Source organism: Lissotriton helveticus, chromosome 3_1, assembly GCF_964261635.1.
Source record: "Lissotriton helveticus chromosome 3_1, aLisHel1.1, whole genome shotgun sequence".
NCBI lineage: Eukaryota > Metazoa > Chordata > Amphibia > Caudata > Salamandridae > Lissotriton > Lissotriton helveticus.
This window is the reverse complement of record NC_136061.1, coordinates 237487900-237503824: the sequence shown is the minus strand read 5'-3', so window position 1 is coordinate 237503824 and position 15925 is coordinate 237487900. Positions and strand designations below refer to the sequence as shown.

The following is a 15925-nucleotide window of genomic DNA, read 5'->3' as shown; positions in this document are numbered from 1 at the left end:
AAAACAAATGAGGGTGCCAAGTGTTTTTATTTTCACTGCACCATGAAACATTCAATGATTGAAAAATCAAAAGTAGAGTACACGAAATTCAGTGCGCCCACAGGAGGAAGGGAAGGAGTGCAAGGAGGGGGATACATTTCAAATAGTTACACATCACTAATCAAAATTCATTATGCATCAATCCACGAGTCAAATCATAATTATCATTGATCCACATATGAGAGGTCAAGAAAAGACATATATCAGACAAAACATTTTTCGTGAAAGAGACTCCTATGATGATTATTATATCAATCTAGGGTTAGGAGTTCTTGGTTGTAGATGATTGTCTACGTTTCGACCCAAAAGTGTAGGATAGTGGATCCTTACTGCGCGGGTCTTCGTCAGGACGTGAAGGGAGGTGAAGGGTAGAGTGGGGCTAATTCCTAAGCACAAAATAGAGAACAACTCATTACTTAAACCGGTCTCAAAAGAGTCCCGACAGGATTAAGAAGAAAACGGAAGGGCCCGTTTGTCAAGGTTAAAGATTAGATTAGGTGAAATTTAAAGTTACATTTTTAAAAAAGGAGGGAAGTTATACTAGGGATAAGCTAGGAATAAAGCCACATGCTGGACTTTAACCTGTCTGTGGCCTTATTGTGAGACGTTCCTGATCTACCGTTGACTTAAACCAGTTCTATCTTTAGCTTTCAGACCACTCACTGTAAGTTGTTTTTAGGGTAAGCTTGTTTGAAAACACGACTTTTTGGTCCAGAAAGTCATTTACTCTGTCCCAAACTGTCGTCATGGCTGGCAGAGAAAAAAAATGTAACTTCTAATTCTGCTCTGTTTATGATTAGAAGAAGCTGTTTACTTACGATATACATGAACAATGTATTAACATAACGTGTATTTGTAAATTGTTAGTTCACCTAAGGGTATCTTGGCACAGAATAACAATGTTTATTGTTACCCAACAAAGTGGTACTAATTTTATCGATCTCAGAAGGATGAAAGGCTGAGTGGACCTGCTGGGATTTGAACCTGAAACCATGAGGTCGAACACAGGCCCATACTGTGGACGCATAAGCCCACTAAGCCACCAGACCGGGTTATGTTCTGTTATGCCCTGTCTGAGGATGATACGTGTGAAAAGTGTCCTTCAAAGCACTTTCCCGCTGGTGTCGGACAAAATTAAACATGGTGTTTCCAGAGTTGTACTTCCTACCTAAAACGCCGGCAGCCACCTCCTCAAAGCATGAGGCTGGAGTCTTCTCAGAAAAAAACTCCATCAAGGATGAACATCAACCTGCACAAACATTTCTATGATAAACCAGCTCCCCTGAATCCCTGACTTAACATACGGTCTTCACCGTTGATGGCGCAGTCATCCTTGTTGATGGCAAAGAAGGCGGCGTAACCTTTGACTGCCTCCTTGTTGACCAAATCCCTATTGAAACCCATGGGACCAGCCTTGCTGATGTCTGCAAAAAGATCCTTATTGATCCCTCGACCACCAAGCACTCATAGACTATGACAGCCCTGGCAGTGACAAGTCCATCGTTGATGACCACTCTCTCCTCTCTTGTCGTCAATGACCCCATCAGTGAAGAACCAGCCTACCCTTTCTCCATCATCCGAGAGACTAGATCTGGTGCTGTGTACCTAGTTGATGACCAACACATTGATGGTAAGAATATTTGTTTTAGTCCACTTTTCACCAATGAAAGTAATGGCAGATTTGCCCATCCAGATTCTGCAATCTGAGTTCGAAGCTGATGTTAGGACATCACCTTAGAGTCTTTACTTCCTGTTTGCTTGTAGATGTACGTTACTTACCTTGTTTTGAGGAGGACGCTTTGAGGGGAGAAGAAGCCTACCAACTACAATATAAGGCCGTCAGCCGCAAATCTCCGCAGCTAAAAACTCCCATACATCATACGAACCACGTGGTTACCACAAAAACTTGAAATAATGCAAGGTCCCATTGCGTACATGTTGAAATTGCAACAGATGGTGGACACTTTTCAAAGGTTGCTTCCCCAACAGTCAATGAACAACCAGTCATCCTAATGGCTGCCCCATCCGTGTCTCCTCCACCACCTGTGATGTGAGAGACTCCTCCCAAGAATAGCTCCCTGTCTCTAGTCCAGCTAATCCTGAAGGATCGCTGGAGCAAGATTTATCAGAATCCGTCCAGTACTTGGCGAAAGAGGGTGAGCTCCTACAAGGAAACCATGAAAGCAATGCACAACAGGACGATTACATCAAGGAAGGAGAAATAGTTCCTTCTCAACCATATTCCTGTCTGGGCAGCAGACTGTGTTCATGCCTTGTTGGAAAGGGCAGCTACAAGATTAGGGGCCATATGTATCAACACCCTCATTTGCGATTCTCAAATAGGGATTTTTTAGAAATTGCTATTTGAGAATTGCAAAAAGGATGTATGTAAGAAATCACAATTTTTTAGCGATTTCTTAATATTCCTTAATTTTCGATTAGCAAATTGTGAAATCACAATTAAGGAATACTTTCCCGTTCATTTCTTTGGGCCAGGAGGCCCATAGGGATGAATGGGAAGTTATTCTCAATTTTGCGATTCGCAATTTGAGAATCGCAAATTGAGAATAATTTCAAGGGTGGAAGGGTGTCCTAAGGACACCCTGATGCACCCCTGAAATGTACATGTGTGCGCATAGGGCATGTATGTGCGCCACATGGCACATTTACAAATGCCAAAAAGTGCATTTGTGAAAGAAATCGCAAATTACCACCAACTTCAAGTTTGTGGTAATTTGCGATTTCTTAATGAGAAATCGCACAACTTGGGTGCTTCATACATAGCATTTAAGGAATCGCAATTTGTGATTCCTTAAATGCTGACGCAAAATTAAGGAATCGCAAATTTTGCGATTCCTTAATTTTGCAATGCGATTTTAATCATACATCGCATACATTGCTTTTTTGCGAATCGCAGCCTTTGCGACTAAAAACACGGATGATACATATGCCCCTAAATCTCCAGATGGCTTCAGTGGAACAAAATTTCCTTTATGATTTTAAGGGGCAGTCATTCAAATCAACAGAGTCGGTTCCTAAACAACACTGTGTATGGTCGGATGGACTAAAACTGATAAAAATTCCAACTGCAGTTTCAGTAGTGGTACCACATTTGTAGTAGTAGTACAGGGCCCAAGATTCAGCTCTAGCACGTCTTACAGTTTGTATGCAACCAGACCCCCTAATTGTGTCAATGGCTCAATGCAGGTAAATGTATCGTATCATATTAGTGTCAGCACCTTATTGCAGGGACACCTGGCAGATAGACCGTATGGACTGTAGGGTTATTACTAGCAACCTCCCATCAAAGCTGCAAATGTCTTCGCAATTGTGGGCCATTATGACCGTTGGATGCGACATGGCATCGCACCACTGATTCATCTCATCTCTGAGGAAAAGAGGGTTGCTGCCTAAGCTATCATTACGATGGCGCAAATACATCTGCTCCATTATAGACACAGCAATGGATTAGTCCAACGTGGGCATCCGCCAGCTGGCGGGAGCAGAAGTTGTAAGAATACAGGGATGACTAAGATCTACAGTCTTTTTCCCCGAAACTTCAAGCCAAGATCTTGGACTTGCCCACTGATAGGCTTATATTGTTTAGGAAGCACATAGATGATGCCCTGCAAAACATCAAAACAAAGATGGCCACTATGAAATCCCTTGGGTTTTTACAATATAAGCAAGCTGGTTCTAATTTTTGTGGCTCAAGAAGGTTACAACCAATATTGAGGTAAATTACACTCTTATTATCCCATCAGACAGAATGGGTATGACTAGAGCTACACATCCAAGAGAAGCCAATTGCAAGGTTATGACAGCTTGTTGGATCAGGCCCTCTTTTCAGTCACTCCCAAACATTTTGCCTTCATCTTCCTGCTTTCTGAACTTGTTTTTGTTGGGTTTTAGGACTCCAAAACTGGTTGGCAGTGGTACATTTCTTGCACTCTCGCCATGTTAAAATTGGCTTTCACCCAATTGACCCATTTAATTTGCTTGTTAGTCCCTAAATGCAGCTAGTGGGCCTTCAGCACGAATTGTGCCACCCACTTAAATAGCCTTTTAAATATTGCTCAGGTCTGCATTGCAGCATGTGGCTGCAGTTTTATACTGCCATTTAGACCTAGCAAAATAATTCTATTGTCGGAGGACGCGGAGTGCCATGATTCAGAGACTCCGACCCTTGAAGATTGTGTGACTAAGGGGAGGTGTTCCCACTTTGGTCCCAGGTTAAGACAATTACTAGTGAGATTTGGATGCAAATGGCAAGTGTGGTTACTCACAAGAAACAAGTAAGACCTAAATAAGCCTTTCTAACTAGGTCAAAATTTGTCTCTAAACACTTGAAACAACCACGAGGGATCAATACCCTAAGGAAGGCCAGTGACCCATTAGGGCAACAGTTATTGGCTAAAACATGTCCGTACCAGCAGATGGGGTACAGTGCAGGGACGCAAGAAATTCCAAACACCTCAGTAGGAAAAAATTCCAGAAGCTGCTTCCACTTCAATGTTCTACCAGATATAAATATTGGACCTTTATGCCCAACTCTTCAGAGCACTTCTGGACCTCAGGAGGGTTTCTACTCTACTGCCCTGGTCCAGAAGGACTACCCAGCTGCTCTACCATCCTGCAGCACTGCTTCAAGAAGGACTGCTCTGCCTGCAAGAAGGACTGATCTGTTTGCCTGCTGCTTGAGGAAGAAGGACTGGACATGCACCTTGAACCCATCAGACCATCAGAGTGACTCCATGTGTTCTGACACCCTTGAACCGTGCACCTGGACTTTGCCTACTGAGAGTCCTAGCCCCTGAATTGGTGCCTCCCCAGTCTTGGACACTTGGGAGTGGGGTAAATGTGCTTTGCCAGCCCAGATGTAGTCCCCATCAGAATCAATGCAGCACAGCACAACTTGATGCAGGATCTCTAGTTGCAGCTTCACTGCTCCCGATTGGAACAGACGCAGTGCATAGCTACTCGTTGCAAGCCTCGCAGCCCTCGTAGCTCTTCATTGGATCGACACAGCACATCGCATTGCTCCTTAGAGCTGCCACTGCGCGATGCAACACCTCTCATCCAGGACATTAGGGACAATTCTCAGTGGACCTAACCTTGTCCCTGTATCTGACTCTCGCTCCATCGCAGTAAGCCTCAATCAATCTGGGTTTTTAACCGCATGCGCGCTAGCGGTTTTCCAGCTGTGCGCTGCGTTTTTTTAAAAGCCGCCTTACATGACGAGCTCAGCTCGTCTTGAGCGTTCGAGCGTCGTAACTCATGACGAGCTGAGCTCGTCATGAGCGCTGAAGGGGTTAAAGCGCAGCCACTCACCTGTGAGGGTCTCAAGGTGCGAAGGAGGGATGGCTTCTGATCCATCTGAGCGCTGGGATTCAGTCGAAGAGCCAGGTCTTGAGATTCCTACTGAATTGGGTCAGCGACTAGGATTGTCTCAGCTGGAGAAGCAGGGTGATCCAGGTCTTGGCGGTGAGGTAGGCAAAGGCAGCGGCCGCCATTAAATACTGTTGGGGGCAGGGGTGTCTGGACTGCTGGGAGGTGGAAAACGCGGGGAGCGGGAAAGTGGCACTTGAGGGGTGCGGGCCGCGAGGGATCACAGCCGCAGGAGCAAGCACAGCAAAAGGGCACAAGAAGGAAAAGAGTAAAAAGTGCAAAAATGGTGAAGGGACAGAAACAAAAGGCAGAAAGCCAAAAAAAAACTGAAAAAAGAGAGACGGTGGGTAGTCCAGCAGCAGAGCTGTGGCGCTCTACCACTAGACCCACCCAGGGATGAGGGAGGAAAGCAATAACGGCAGAGAGAAGATGGCCTAACGGCTAGGGCGCTCGACCTCCAATCTGGGGAACCGGGTTCGTGTCTCGGCAAGGACGCGCAGCATCCTGTGATTCTGGGCAAATCACTTAATCTCCCCGTGCCTATAAAAACTGAATGTGTCCTTATGTAACATAACTGGTGCTGGTATAAAGCGATCTGATACCTTCAGTTCAAGTTTGTGCTATATAAATCTCTGCACAAGAAGAAAGCAGAGAGAAAGAGAGACAGAGGGCAGTCCAGCCGCAGAGCAGTGACGCTCTACCACTAGATCACCAGGGATGAGGCGCAGGTGGGTGAGTGCGGGTGGAGGAGGGCTTCGAACCACTGACCTGAGGGTCAGAAGATCAGCAGCAGGGAGCTCAGGGGCGGGAGCTACCAGGCGGAGCTTCGCAAGGAAGGGAGCAGTGCACTGAAAGGTCAGTGGACTGCTTAAATTGTGACTTTGTCCTAGTCCGGCCCAACCAGATAACCACAGGTGCTGCTTTGTGTTTTTAGGTGCTATTTTTCTACCTAAATCTTTAAAATGACCTCTCTGGTTTTACTAATTGGATTTTTGTCCTTTTGGTGTCAAATTATTTATTACATTTGACTCTTTTCTAAATTGGTGTGGGATCTTTCTTGTGTTGTGCTTTTAGTTTATTGCTGTTTGTGTGTGTGTGCTGCCTAAATACTTTACACAGTACCTCTAATTTAAGCCTGACTGCTTTGTGCCAAGCTCCAAAAGGGTTAAGCACAGGTAAATATATGGGGACGCGGCCTGGAGGAGCACAGTGGCAGCGGGAAGGTCCCCTGAATCGTCCCAACCCTTTCCTTGGGGTACTTAAGAGCTTACCTGTGGGGTGGGTTTCTAGATTCGTTGAGGGACATTATTCAATTCAGACACCACTTCTACCGTCTGGGCACTCTGGACTTAGCTGGACTTCGTTTGGGCTTGACTTCGTTCCCCTTTCAGTCTGCTGCCTGTGCACCATACAGGAACCTTCCAAGGCCTGTGGGCATCCAACACACCTGAAGGAATCTCCCTTGAAGTGAAGGAGTCACTTCCCTGCACTCGTAGGCACCGCAACTAAGCTGACCGGTCTGCTGATCCTGAGCTCCTACGGACCTTTGAGGGTCACCTTTGTTTCTTTTGTGCTCCCCTGATTGCTCTAGCCTGCCCTGACTCCCCTGCTTGTGGAGAGTCCCCTGGATCTTGCTGGTCCCAACATTGCACCTTCTTCGACTTCTACGTTGTTTGCAGTTGCCATGGCTTGTTGGTGCTCCTGCGGACACCGACCCATCAACTGTCGACATCTGAAGTGGGACAGCTCATGCACAGCTCCTGGTCTCCCTCAGCATCACCTGGTCCTCACAGCTACAGAGTCACGGTCACGGTCAACTCTCCAGCAACTCCCGACATCGGTGGGCATTCATCTTCCAGGTCTCTGGGTCAGTCCTGAGTGACATAGACTCTGTCCCCTCTACTTGCAGGTACCTCTCAACTAGAATCCCCCTTCAGATTCCACCAGAAACTTTCTCCATCTCCAACAGTGGCACTTTCCTGAAGTCCTCCATTGGGTTTGACAGCGGTTTCCGACACCACTCACACCTATGCACCCGGCTTCCCTGGTCATGGTAACGTGGGTACCAGAGTATCCACGGGTGGGTTGGCACACCAACCTTCTGTCTTTCATGGGGTTTCTTAAGGGTCCACTGAGAAGGGCACTTAATCTTTAAAATTCCATCCTCGACTTACACGCTGATTTGTACGGAGAACGTGGTTTGTTCCCACACTGCACACGATCTCCGCGGGGCTCCGAGTCTCTCACCTTGGGTGGTTCTTTGGGTCCCCAGCACTTCTACGGCCTCTTGATATTGTCTTGACCCGAGTCGTGGTTCTTATACCGCTTTCTTAGTATATAGGTTTGGTCTCCCCCAGCCCCCACTGGGCCCACTGTGTATTTTGTGCTATTTACATGATTTCTATGCAAAGTATTGTGTGCATATCTCTGGGTAGGAGATATTTGTACGTGTTAGAGTATTATATAATAAATACATATTTTTATAAATACCTTATGTGGTTCTTTTTCACTTAAGCTATACCTATAATATTGCATACTGGTAAAACAAGCTGCTTTACACTCCTTCTGGACTAAGCCTGAAGGCTGCTCTCCACAGCTACCACTTAGAGAGCTTTCTACGGTTGTCTAAGACCTCTTAAATCACCATAAGGGTTGTCTAGACTGGTGCAGGGTGTCCACTTACATAAGTGTACATCATATACTAGGTCAGCCTCTCACACACATGCACTGTCAGCGAAAACCACATGATGGGCAAACCACACAAAGTACCATGTTATGGAGCATCGGAGGTCTGTTAGGCTGGGCAAATCATGGACAAGGCTGCAGCCCCTGCTCAGACAGATTAGGAGGAATGGACTTATACATTGCACAGCAGTAATATGAAGACCATATTGCAGGTTATATGCAAAAGCTGCATGGCCCTGGAGCCGAAAATTGAGGCAATAGCCTCTCTCAACCATTAACCCAGTTTCTCTCACACACCTTCCAAACGGATAAAGTGTCACACAGACACGTTCACAGGACCACCAAAAGAGATCGTTGGAGCTGCTTCTGTACCATCTCCAACTCATCAGGTTAGGGGGAGCATTTCCCTTTTTGCCCTCACACAGGAATACATAAAATCAGACCGATGATTGAGGCTGATTGGGCACTCTAGACACACCCTTTGGTTTGTACAGTAGCCGCCTGTCTGCCTACTCAGTTTTTATGGTCTGGCTTGACAGCGTAGCAGTCGCCTTACTGTTATGTGAGTACCGCAAGAAAAGGGCTTTGGCTTCGCCCACATTTTGGGAGCCAGTAGTACATATTTTTTTTATTTTTTTTAAAAACCTTTATTGCACCATACATTATTACACAGCTTCTGGCCTACAACCCGGGGGGCCGGCCGCTACACAGTTGCATCAGTAGTGTGTATATCGAACAACCTCGCACATTGGTCACCCCTTCCGGGGTACGGCTACTTCACAATACAGTGATGGTGCATCAATCTCAATTAGTTTACTAATCTGAGTAGGTTTTGGTTTTTTGTTTTTTAACAATAAACAACGTAAGAGTCAACAAAGAAATCACATTTAGGTAATTAAGTGTGGACGTGTGTCTGCACTAATCGTGTCGTGGCAGGTTTCTGGAAAGTGTGTTTGCGCCTATGTCCGCAGGGCCATGAGCACCTTTTTATACAGAGGGTACGTGTAAGTGTGAATCTTTACTGTGTTCCTGCCCCTTTCGCTCCTCTGTCCCACCCCTCCTAACTTCCAAGGTCCACCCTACGTCCTACCCCTAATGCACTTTTCTCATCCCCAAGTTCGCTAGTCTTCCTCCCCCTCTTCGTCAGACGTTATTGGATCGTCTTCCGGTAAGGTGTCACAAATATCACCTCTGTATACGTTCCATGGGGTCCAGATCTTGTTCCACTTCCTCGGGCGCCCTGCTAGCGTACACCGCCCTTTCCGTGATCATTACCCTATCCATATTCTCACTCCATTGTGTCCTCGTCGGCACCTCTGCCGCCCCCCATTTCTGCGCGATATCCCTCTTCGCAATTACCATGCCCAAAGAGACCCATTGTTGGCCATGCCTGGACAAATCGTTGGGCTCCCACACATTGAGAATGCATTTTCAAGGCTCAGGGACTAGGGAAGTCCCCATAGTCTGAGAAATTGTGCGCATTATTCGCCTCCAATACTCTTGAATGTGTGGGCAGTCCCATATTGTGTGGAAGAACGTCCCCTCCTCTCCACAACCTCGGAGGCAGTATGGGTGCGGAGCGCGGCCTATGAGGTGTAAAGTCGTTCTTGTATAGTATACTCTATGCAGAATTTTAAGTTGTATAAGCCGGAATTTAGCTGAAATGCCTATTTCTTTGGGCGACGCCAGTGCCTCATTCCACTCGTTTTAATCCATAGCTGCTACCTCTCCCTCCCACTTGTCCTTAAGCTTGACCATGGGATCAGGCAAGTTGTTGATTAACTTACGGTATGTAAGCGAGGTTGCCCGCTCTGACATAAATTCCGTAAGTAGGCGATCTTCAAGCGGGGAGGCTTTTGGTTCCTTCGTCTCCGGGGGGATGGCTTGAAGCAGTGCGTGCCGAATCTGGTTGTATCGGAACGATTCTCGAGGTCCCAGCCCATACTGTTCTTTCAACCGTTCAAAGGGGATCACCGTGTCCCGCTCCCATAAGTCCCCCACCGTAGACAGGCCTATCTCATCCCAGCGTGAGAAACCCTTACTGTTCCGTAGGTTCCCCAGGGCTTGGGCGTCCCATAGAGAGGTGAGTTTGGTCATTCTCCCTTTCCAATCTAGCGACGCCAGTGCTATGTGCCATATCGTTGCTGCGAGTCTTGTGGGTCCCTTCAGTTTGCGTACCATTCGCTGGTCGTACAGAGGGGCCAGTAGGGTACTCGTTCCTAGTTGTGCCCTGTCCGATCTGAATGCAGGGTCGTTTTGGGGGGCATGGATCCATAGTAGTACATATGTTGATTTTGCAGAAGTTTAGTCCTTCCACAAAACAGTACATGCCCTCCACAAGCTGTGATTATTTGGTTTATTCATGCTTGACTTTCAGGGGCACATATGCCATTGTAATGCTGTAAAAGTGTCTTAGATAACTAGATGACTTATGGGGTTTGTTTTTCTCTGGGAGCAGCACAGATGGAAGGAGGGCAGTCATTAACCTACATGGATTTTTAGGCCTTGCTTGACAGTGCAACTGTCGCATTACCGTTAGACCTACACCAATATTATTCTACTGTTCTTTGCTTCCGCACAAATAGATATGCTGTTTACTTGTAATGCTTCATATTACCATACAATGTTCCTTAGAGCCAGACCTATTGGCATTGACAATGCATGTCTTTTTTTTAAACTCATTTTAGCAGGCTTTTTAAGTCAGTTCATTAAACGGATTTTCTTAACATGTTGCCTACTAATTGTATGTTTCTTTGTTTAGGTTATTGTTAAATTTACTAATGTGTTTTTAAAGATGTGTTCCATGAGCCTATAGAAGTGATGCGATAGTTCACCATTTATAAATTTGCAGAGAATTCCCATGAAGATATACTAGAATTACAAATTATTAACACTTTCTTCTCTCAGTTATAGTTACTATCTCTTGAACTATGTTGACACCAGTGGTGCTCCAAAATATACGTTCAGTTCTATATAAAATGTCAGTGCTCTTTTGATGCACACTCCTATCTATCTTTTTTATTTCAGATTCAGAATGCTGGTAATAAACTAGGTAGGCGCTGTGATATGTGTTCCAACTATGAGAAACAGCTTCAGGTCATCCAGATACAAGAGTCTGAGACAAGAGACCAGGTGAGAGTTTGCTACTAAGAGAGTGCAAGTCTAGAGTTTCTTGTTCTACTTTATTTTGCACTGAGCAGGTTTACATGGTTTAAACTAAGTCACTACAAGCATTCTCTCAGGAGTATACCAGAACTTTGCCTTGGGTACATCGTTCCTAAGGGTAAATGTAAAGCTTTCAACATAAACAGCCTTCGCCCTTAATAGCAGAAATGTTATTAATCCGAGCAATCAAAATAGGTGAGCTATGATCAAAAACACCAGCAAGTAAATATTTAATCGTTGAACATTACATGCTGATTATTATTAAGACAACAGATGATGTTTGTGATTTATAGGTGAAAACATAATGTACCCTATATCAGCATTAAAAGTTCAGCAACTAGATATTTACTTGTGGGCTGTTTTTGATCACGGATAAACTATTTTGATTGCCCCAATTAACACATTTTCTGTTATTTAGTGCTTGTGCAATGTTTAAAGGATTCTACCACTCTCCATACACTTACTAGAAGAGCTAACCTAGGAATCTGGAAAGGGTTGCAAAACTAACAATAAACAAGCTACTTGTTTAGGTGAGCAATCACTGACGAAAAATACAGCATCTGATTTAACTGAGTAGGTGGGTAGAGGTTGGTTTAGCAAGAAGATGGCAAAGGAATGTTATAGAGCGAACCAATATGCTGTCATACAGCACAGTGATGTGGACCAAACAAAGTTATTGATACTTTGGTGGATTCAAATTATAGCATACCCATAACACCTCACATACTCCTTGTCCAGAGAATGAAAAGTAGTAAGGTTAAGCATGAATTTTGTGACGGAACAGATCACAGCACCCATTTTCTAATAAGAGTAGATTACGGCAATCATACTTGACTAGGGTTAAGCACAGAAAGCAGATCTTCAATTCATGTAGACCAAATCACACAAATATGTGTGCATGTCAATGGAAGACACAGTTTGAGGTTCATTAGTGTATGTAGTGTTTAACGTTTGACATCACAGTAGTTGCTCTTAGCTAGCGCATAGATTCTTTACTTCCATTCGCCTGAACTTTTAGTATGAGCTCAGCTTTCTAAGCTCTATATTCTGCATTGAATCCCCATCGCAACATTTTCTCAAATGGACCATGTTTCATTATTTATGTAAAGCTCTCATGGCAGACAATACAGAGATGTAAACCTATATTGTGTATTCATCAATAAAATCCCTGTATCTCAGTAATAAAACTCTTTGTATCTACACATGCCTTAACCATCAAGTGGGTAAATAGTCTGGGAGAAATAAAGGAGTGTCAAGACCACCACCATCACCAAACTCATCGCACCCCTCTTCGTCGTTTCCATGGCCTACATACTCATCGGAGATCTCAACTTCCACCTCGATAACCTCAGCGACCCCCAACTCCACCACTCTCCAGGACAACCTCTCCAGCCTCAGACTGAAACAACTTGCCATCACCCCCACCCACAAGGCAGGACACATCCTCGACCCCGTCTTCACAGGAGGGAACAACATACACTTCAGCCACACCACGCAACCCCATTGGAGGGACTACCTCTGCATACACTTCCACATCAACAATCCCTACGATGCCCAAGCCGACAGCCTACCCCCCATGAAGAAACTTGATCAAAATCACTGAGGAGCAGCTCGACTCCACCCTCAACCGCGTTGCCCCCACTAGCCCGACTGACGCCAACCTAGCAGCCAAAGATGGATCTCCAACTGCGCAGACGTGCTCAGACCCCAGCGCAACCCCAACAGACAACGCCCCAGAAAAGCCACCTGGTTCACCCCCGACCTCCAAGAATCCAGACGTACCTGCAGACTTCTCAAGAAGAAATGGAGAAACTGCAAATCCTCAGACGATTGCACCTCCTACAAGAGCACCATGACTGTCTACCACCAACTCATCAAATCAACCAAAAGGACCTTCATCCAGAACAGGATCCTTGCTATGCCAGCAACTCCAAGGAACTCTTCAACATCATCCAAGAATTCACCCCACCCCCCCCCCCTCCCAGCAAACCAACGGACATCACCCCATCACAGGACCTCTGCAACAAGCTTGGATCCTACTTCCATCTGAAGATCAAGGGCCTCTATGACAATTTCAAAGACCAGACACCTGGCCCGAAACCACTCCATCCTCCAGCAACGCCAGCCAGCCCACCATCTCCTCCTGGACCCCAGTCACCAACGAAAACACCGCATCAACCATAAAAGGCATCCACTCAGAAGCCCCATTGGACCCCTACCCCCGCACATCTGCCACAGAGCCGCCATCGCTCCCGAACTACCACGCACCAGCAACACCAGCTTGGAAACAGTCATCTTTCCCGAAACTGAAACACGCAGAAGTCAGACCCCTACTCAAGAAGCCCTCAACAGATCCCACAAACCGAAAAAACTACCGACCCAGCTCCCTCCTCCCCTTCACTGCCAAAGTCACAGAGAAGACCGTCAACACCCAACTAACGAAATTCACAAAAGAGAACTCCATCCTCAAACTCTCCCAATCTGAATTCTACAGCAACAGCACTGAACCACTCTACTCGCCGCCACAGACGCCATCTGCACCCTCCTCGACCAAGGACACACCGCAGCCCTGATCCTCCTTGACCTCTCTGCGGCATTCGACACTGTCTCCCACTGCGCTCTCACCGCTAGACTCCGGGAAGCCGACATACAGGGAACTGCCCTCGACTGGCTCCACTCCTTCTTCTCCAGAAGAACCCAAAGAAGCAGACTTCCAACCTTCTTCTACAAACCCACAGAAATCGACTGCGGAGTACCCCAAGGATCTTCGCTCAGCCCCATGCTATTCAACATCTACATGGCCCCCCTCGCCTCCATTGTCAGGCAGCACAGACTCGGCATAGTATCATACACTGACGACACCCAGCTCATCCTCTCCATCACCAAGGACCCCATCACCACCAGACTCAACTTCCAGGAAGAAAGGAAAGACGTTGCATCCTGGATGAGCATTAGTTGCCTGAAACTCAACTCAGAAAAGAGACGGAGGTCCTCTTCATCAGACCCGCCCCCTCTGAATGGCACAACTACTGGTGGCCCACCGCTCTCGGCAGCCCACCTACTCCCACGGACCACACCCTAAACCTCGGCATCGTACTCGACTCCTCCCTCTCCATGACCCGACAGCTCAAAGCCTCCATGCCTCGTTGTCGACTGCAGGTCCCTCTATTGTCTGGTTCCGCCGTCGGTCACCCTCTGGGTTCCGGGGCTGTCGTTCTCCACTTGGTAAGTCGAGGCGCTTGTCGCCTAGGTCATCGACCTCACCTTCTTCTGTTGTCAGGGGCTCTGGTTCCCAGAACTTTCTGGACGTGCGCTCCCAACGGCCGTCTGCACCCTCCCCCCCCTCCCCCCCCCCCTATCCACCATTTCCGGGTGTGGGGGCAAGTCGGGCCCAAATGGAGGCCTATGCTACGTTTCTGCAGGCCTTCTTTGGGTCCTCTCCCGTTCCTGGGGCGTCCTCGGAAGATCCGCTTCTTGTCTGGCCAATTAAGCCCTTGCCTCCCAGGAACATCGGAGATGTGGTGTTGTTAGCGCGTGGCCTGGCTGGGTCCCCCTCTACTCTCCACGTTGGGTCGTTAGGGCACGGCCTTCTTGGGTCCCCCTCTTAGTCCCACTGCGCCTCTGCTGCGCTGCATAGCCCCGCGGGGCTCCCTCTGGCGCCGCAGGTGGTTGCCCATGCTCACAGCCCTGACTTGAGCACTCCCCAGCCTTCTGGGCAGGCAGCCGCCTGTCCAGAGCTAGGGTTGGTGCCGTCCTGGCGCTGGAGGCTCGCCTCCTAAGCTCTGCCTCCGCTCCTTTCTCCGGAATCAGAGCCCGCTCTGGATGAGGCGGTGCCGGCGCTGGGGCGGCCCCGGAAGATTGCCTCGCCCGCCCCGGCGACCTCTTCTGCAGAGAGGGGCTTGTCATAGTTTTGGCGGCAGACTGCGCCTACTCGACGCCGGAGGCTGCCGAGTTGGCGTCTGACGAGGCACGATCGGCGCCGACACATATCGTTTCGACGCAGTCTCGACGCAGTGTTCTGGATTCTTCTATAGAGGCCTCTGGAGAAAGTTCAGCTCCGCCCATCAGCCCGGAATCGCCTGAGCTGGTGCTGCCAGTGCCCCACTTGGAATTTATGGAGCCTCCTCAGGAGCTCCCAGATCCGGCAGGCTGGTTGCCTCCCCAGGAGCCTCGTCAGGATCCTCGTCAGGATCCTCATTCTTCCATGGGGCTCCCTTCTGTGGGGCATTGGGTGCCCCCTCAGTGTCTTGGGAGGTCAGCCTACAACCCTCCCCCACTGATGAGCTGTTTTCCTTCCACCGAGGGCACTGAGGCTAGTGTGGCGTTTTTGAGAGTGGTCTCTTCGGCCACCCGCATCTTGAATATGCAAACCCCCTTGTCGGTGGACCCCTTGCTGGAGGTCCTCCACCATGGGTCCGGCAATTTGGAGCCGCTTTTGCCTTTTGAGGCATCCCTCTATGATGCTCTCTTGGGTACCTGGGTCCGACCTGCTTCAGGTGATCCGGTGACACGCTCAGTTTTGCACCGCCACTGCCCTGTTCCACATGACCCGGTCTGTCTTTTTGTGCACCCTGATGCGCAGGGGCTTGTGTACAGACTGCCTTTCCTTCTCTGCACCCTCGAAAACGTCTTCCCTCTCGGGAGTCCA

The 15925-nt window shown here is 47.7% G+C and overlaps 1 protein-coding gene across 2 annotated transcripts in view; it reads left to right on the top strand.

Annotated features, from left to right (window-relative positions):
* Window positions 1-15925, top strand: part of RABEP1 (rabaptin, RAB GTPase binding effector protein 1) — a 919122-nt gene that overhangs the window by 474322 nt on the left and 428875 nt on the right. For both annotated transcript variants that reach the window (XM_078679701.1, XM_078679700.1), the window contains exon 10: window positions 11140-11244. In XM_078679701.1, the coding sequence (XP_078535827.1) occupies window positions 11140-11244 (105 nt within the window). The remainder of the gene's footprint in view (window positions 1-11139; window positions 11245-15925) is intronic.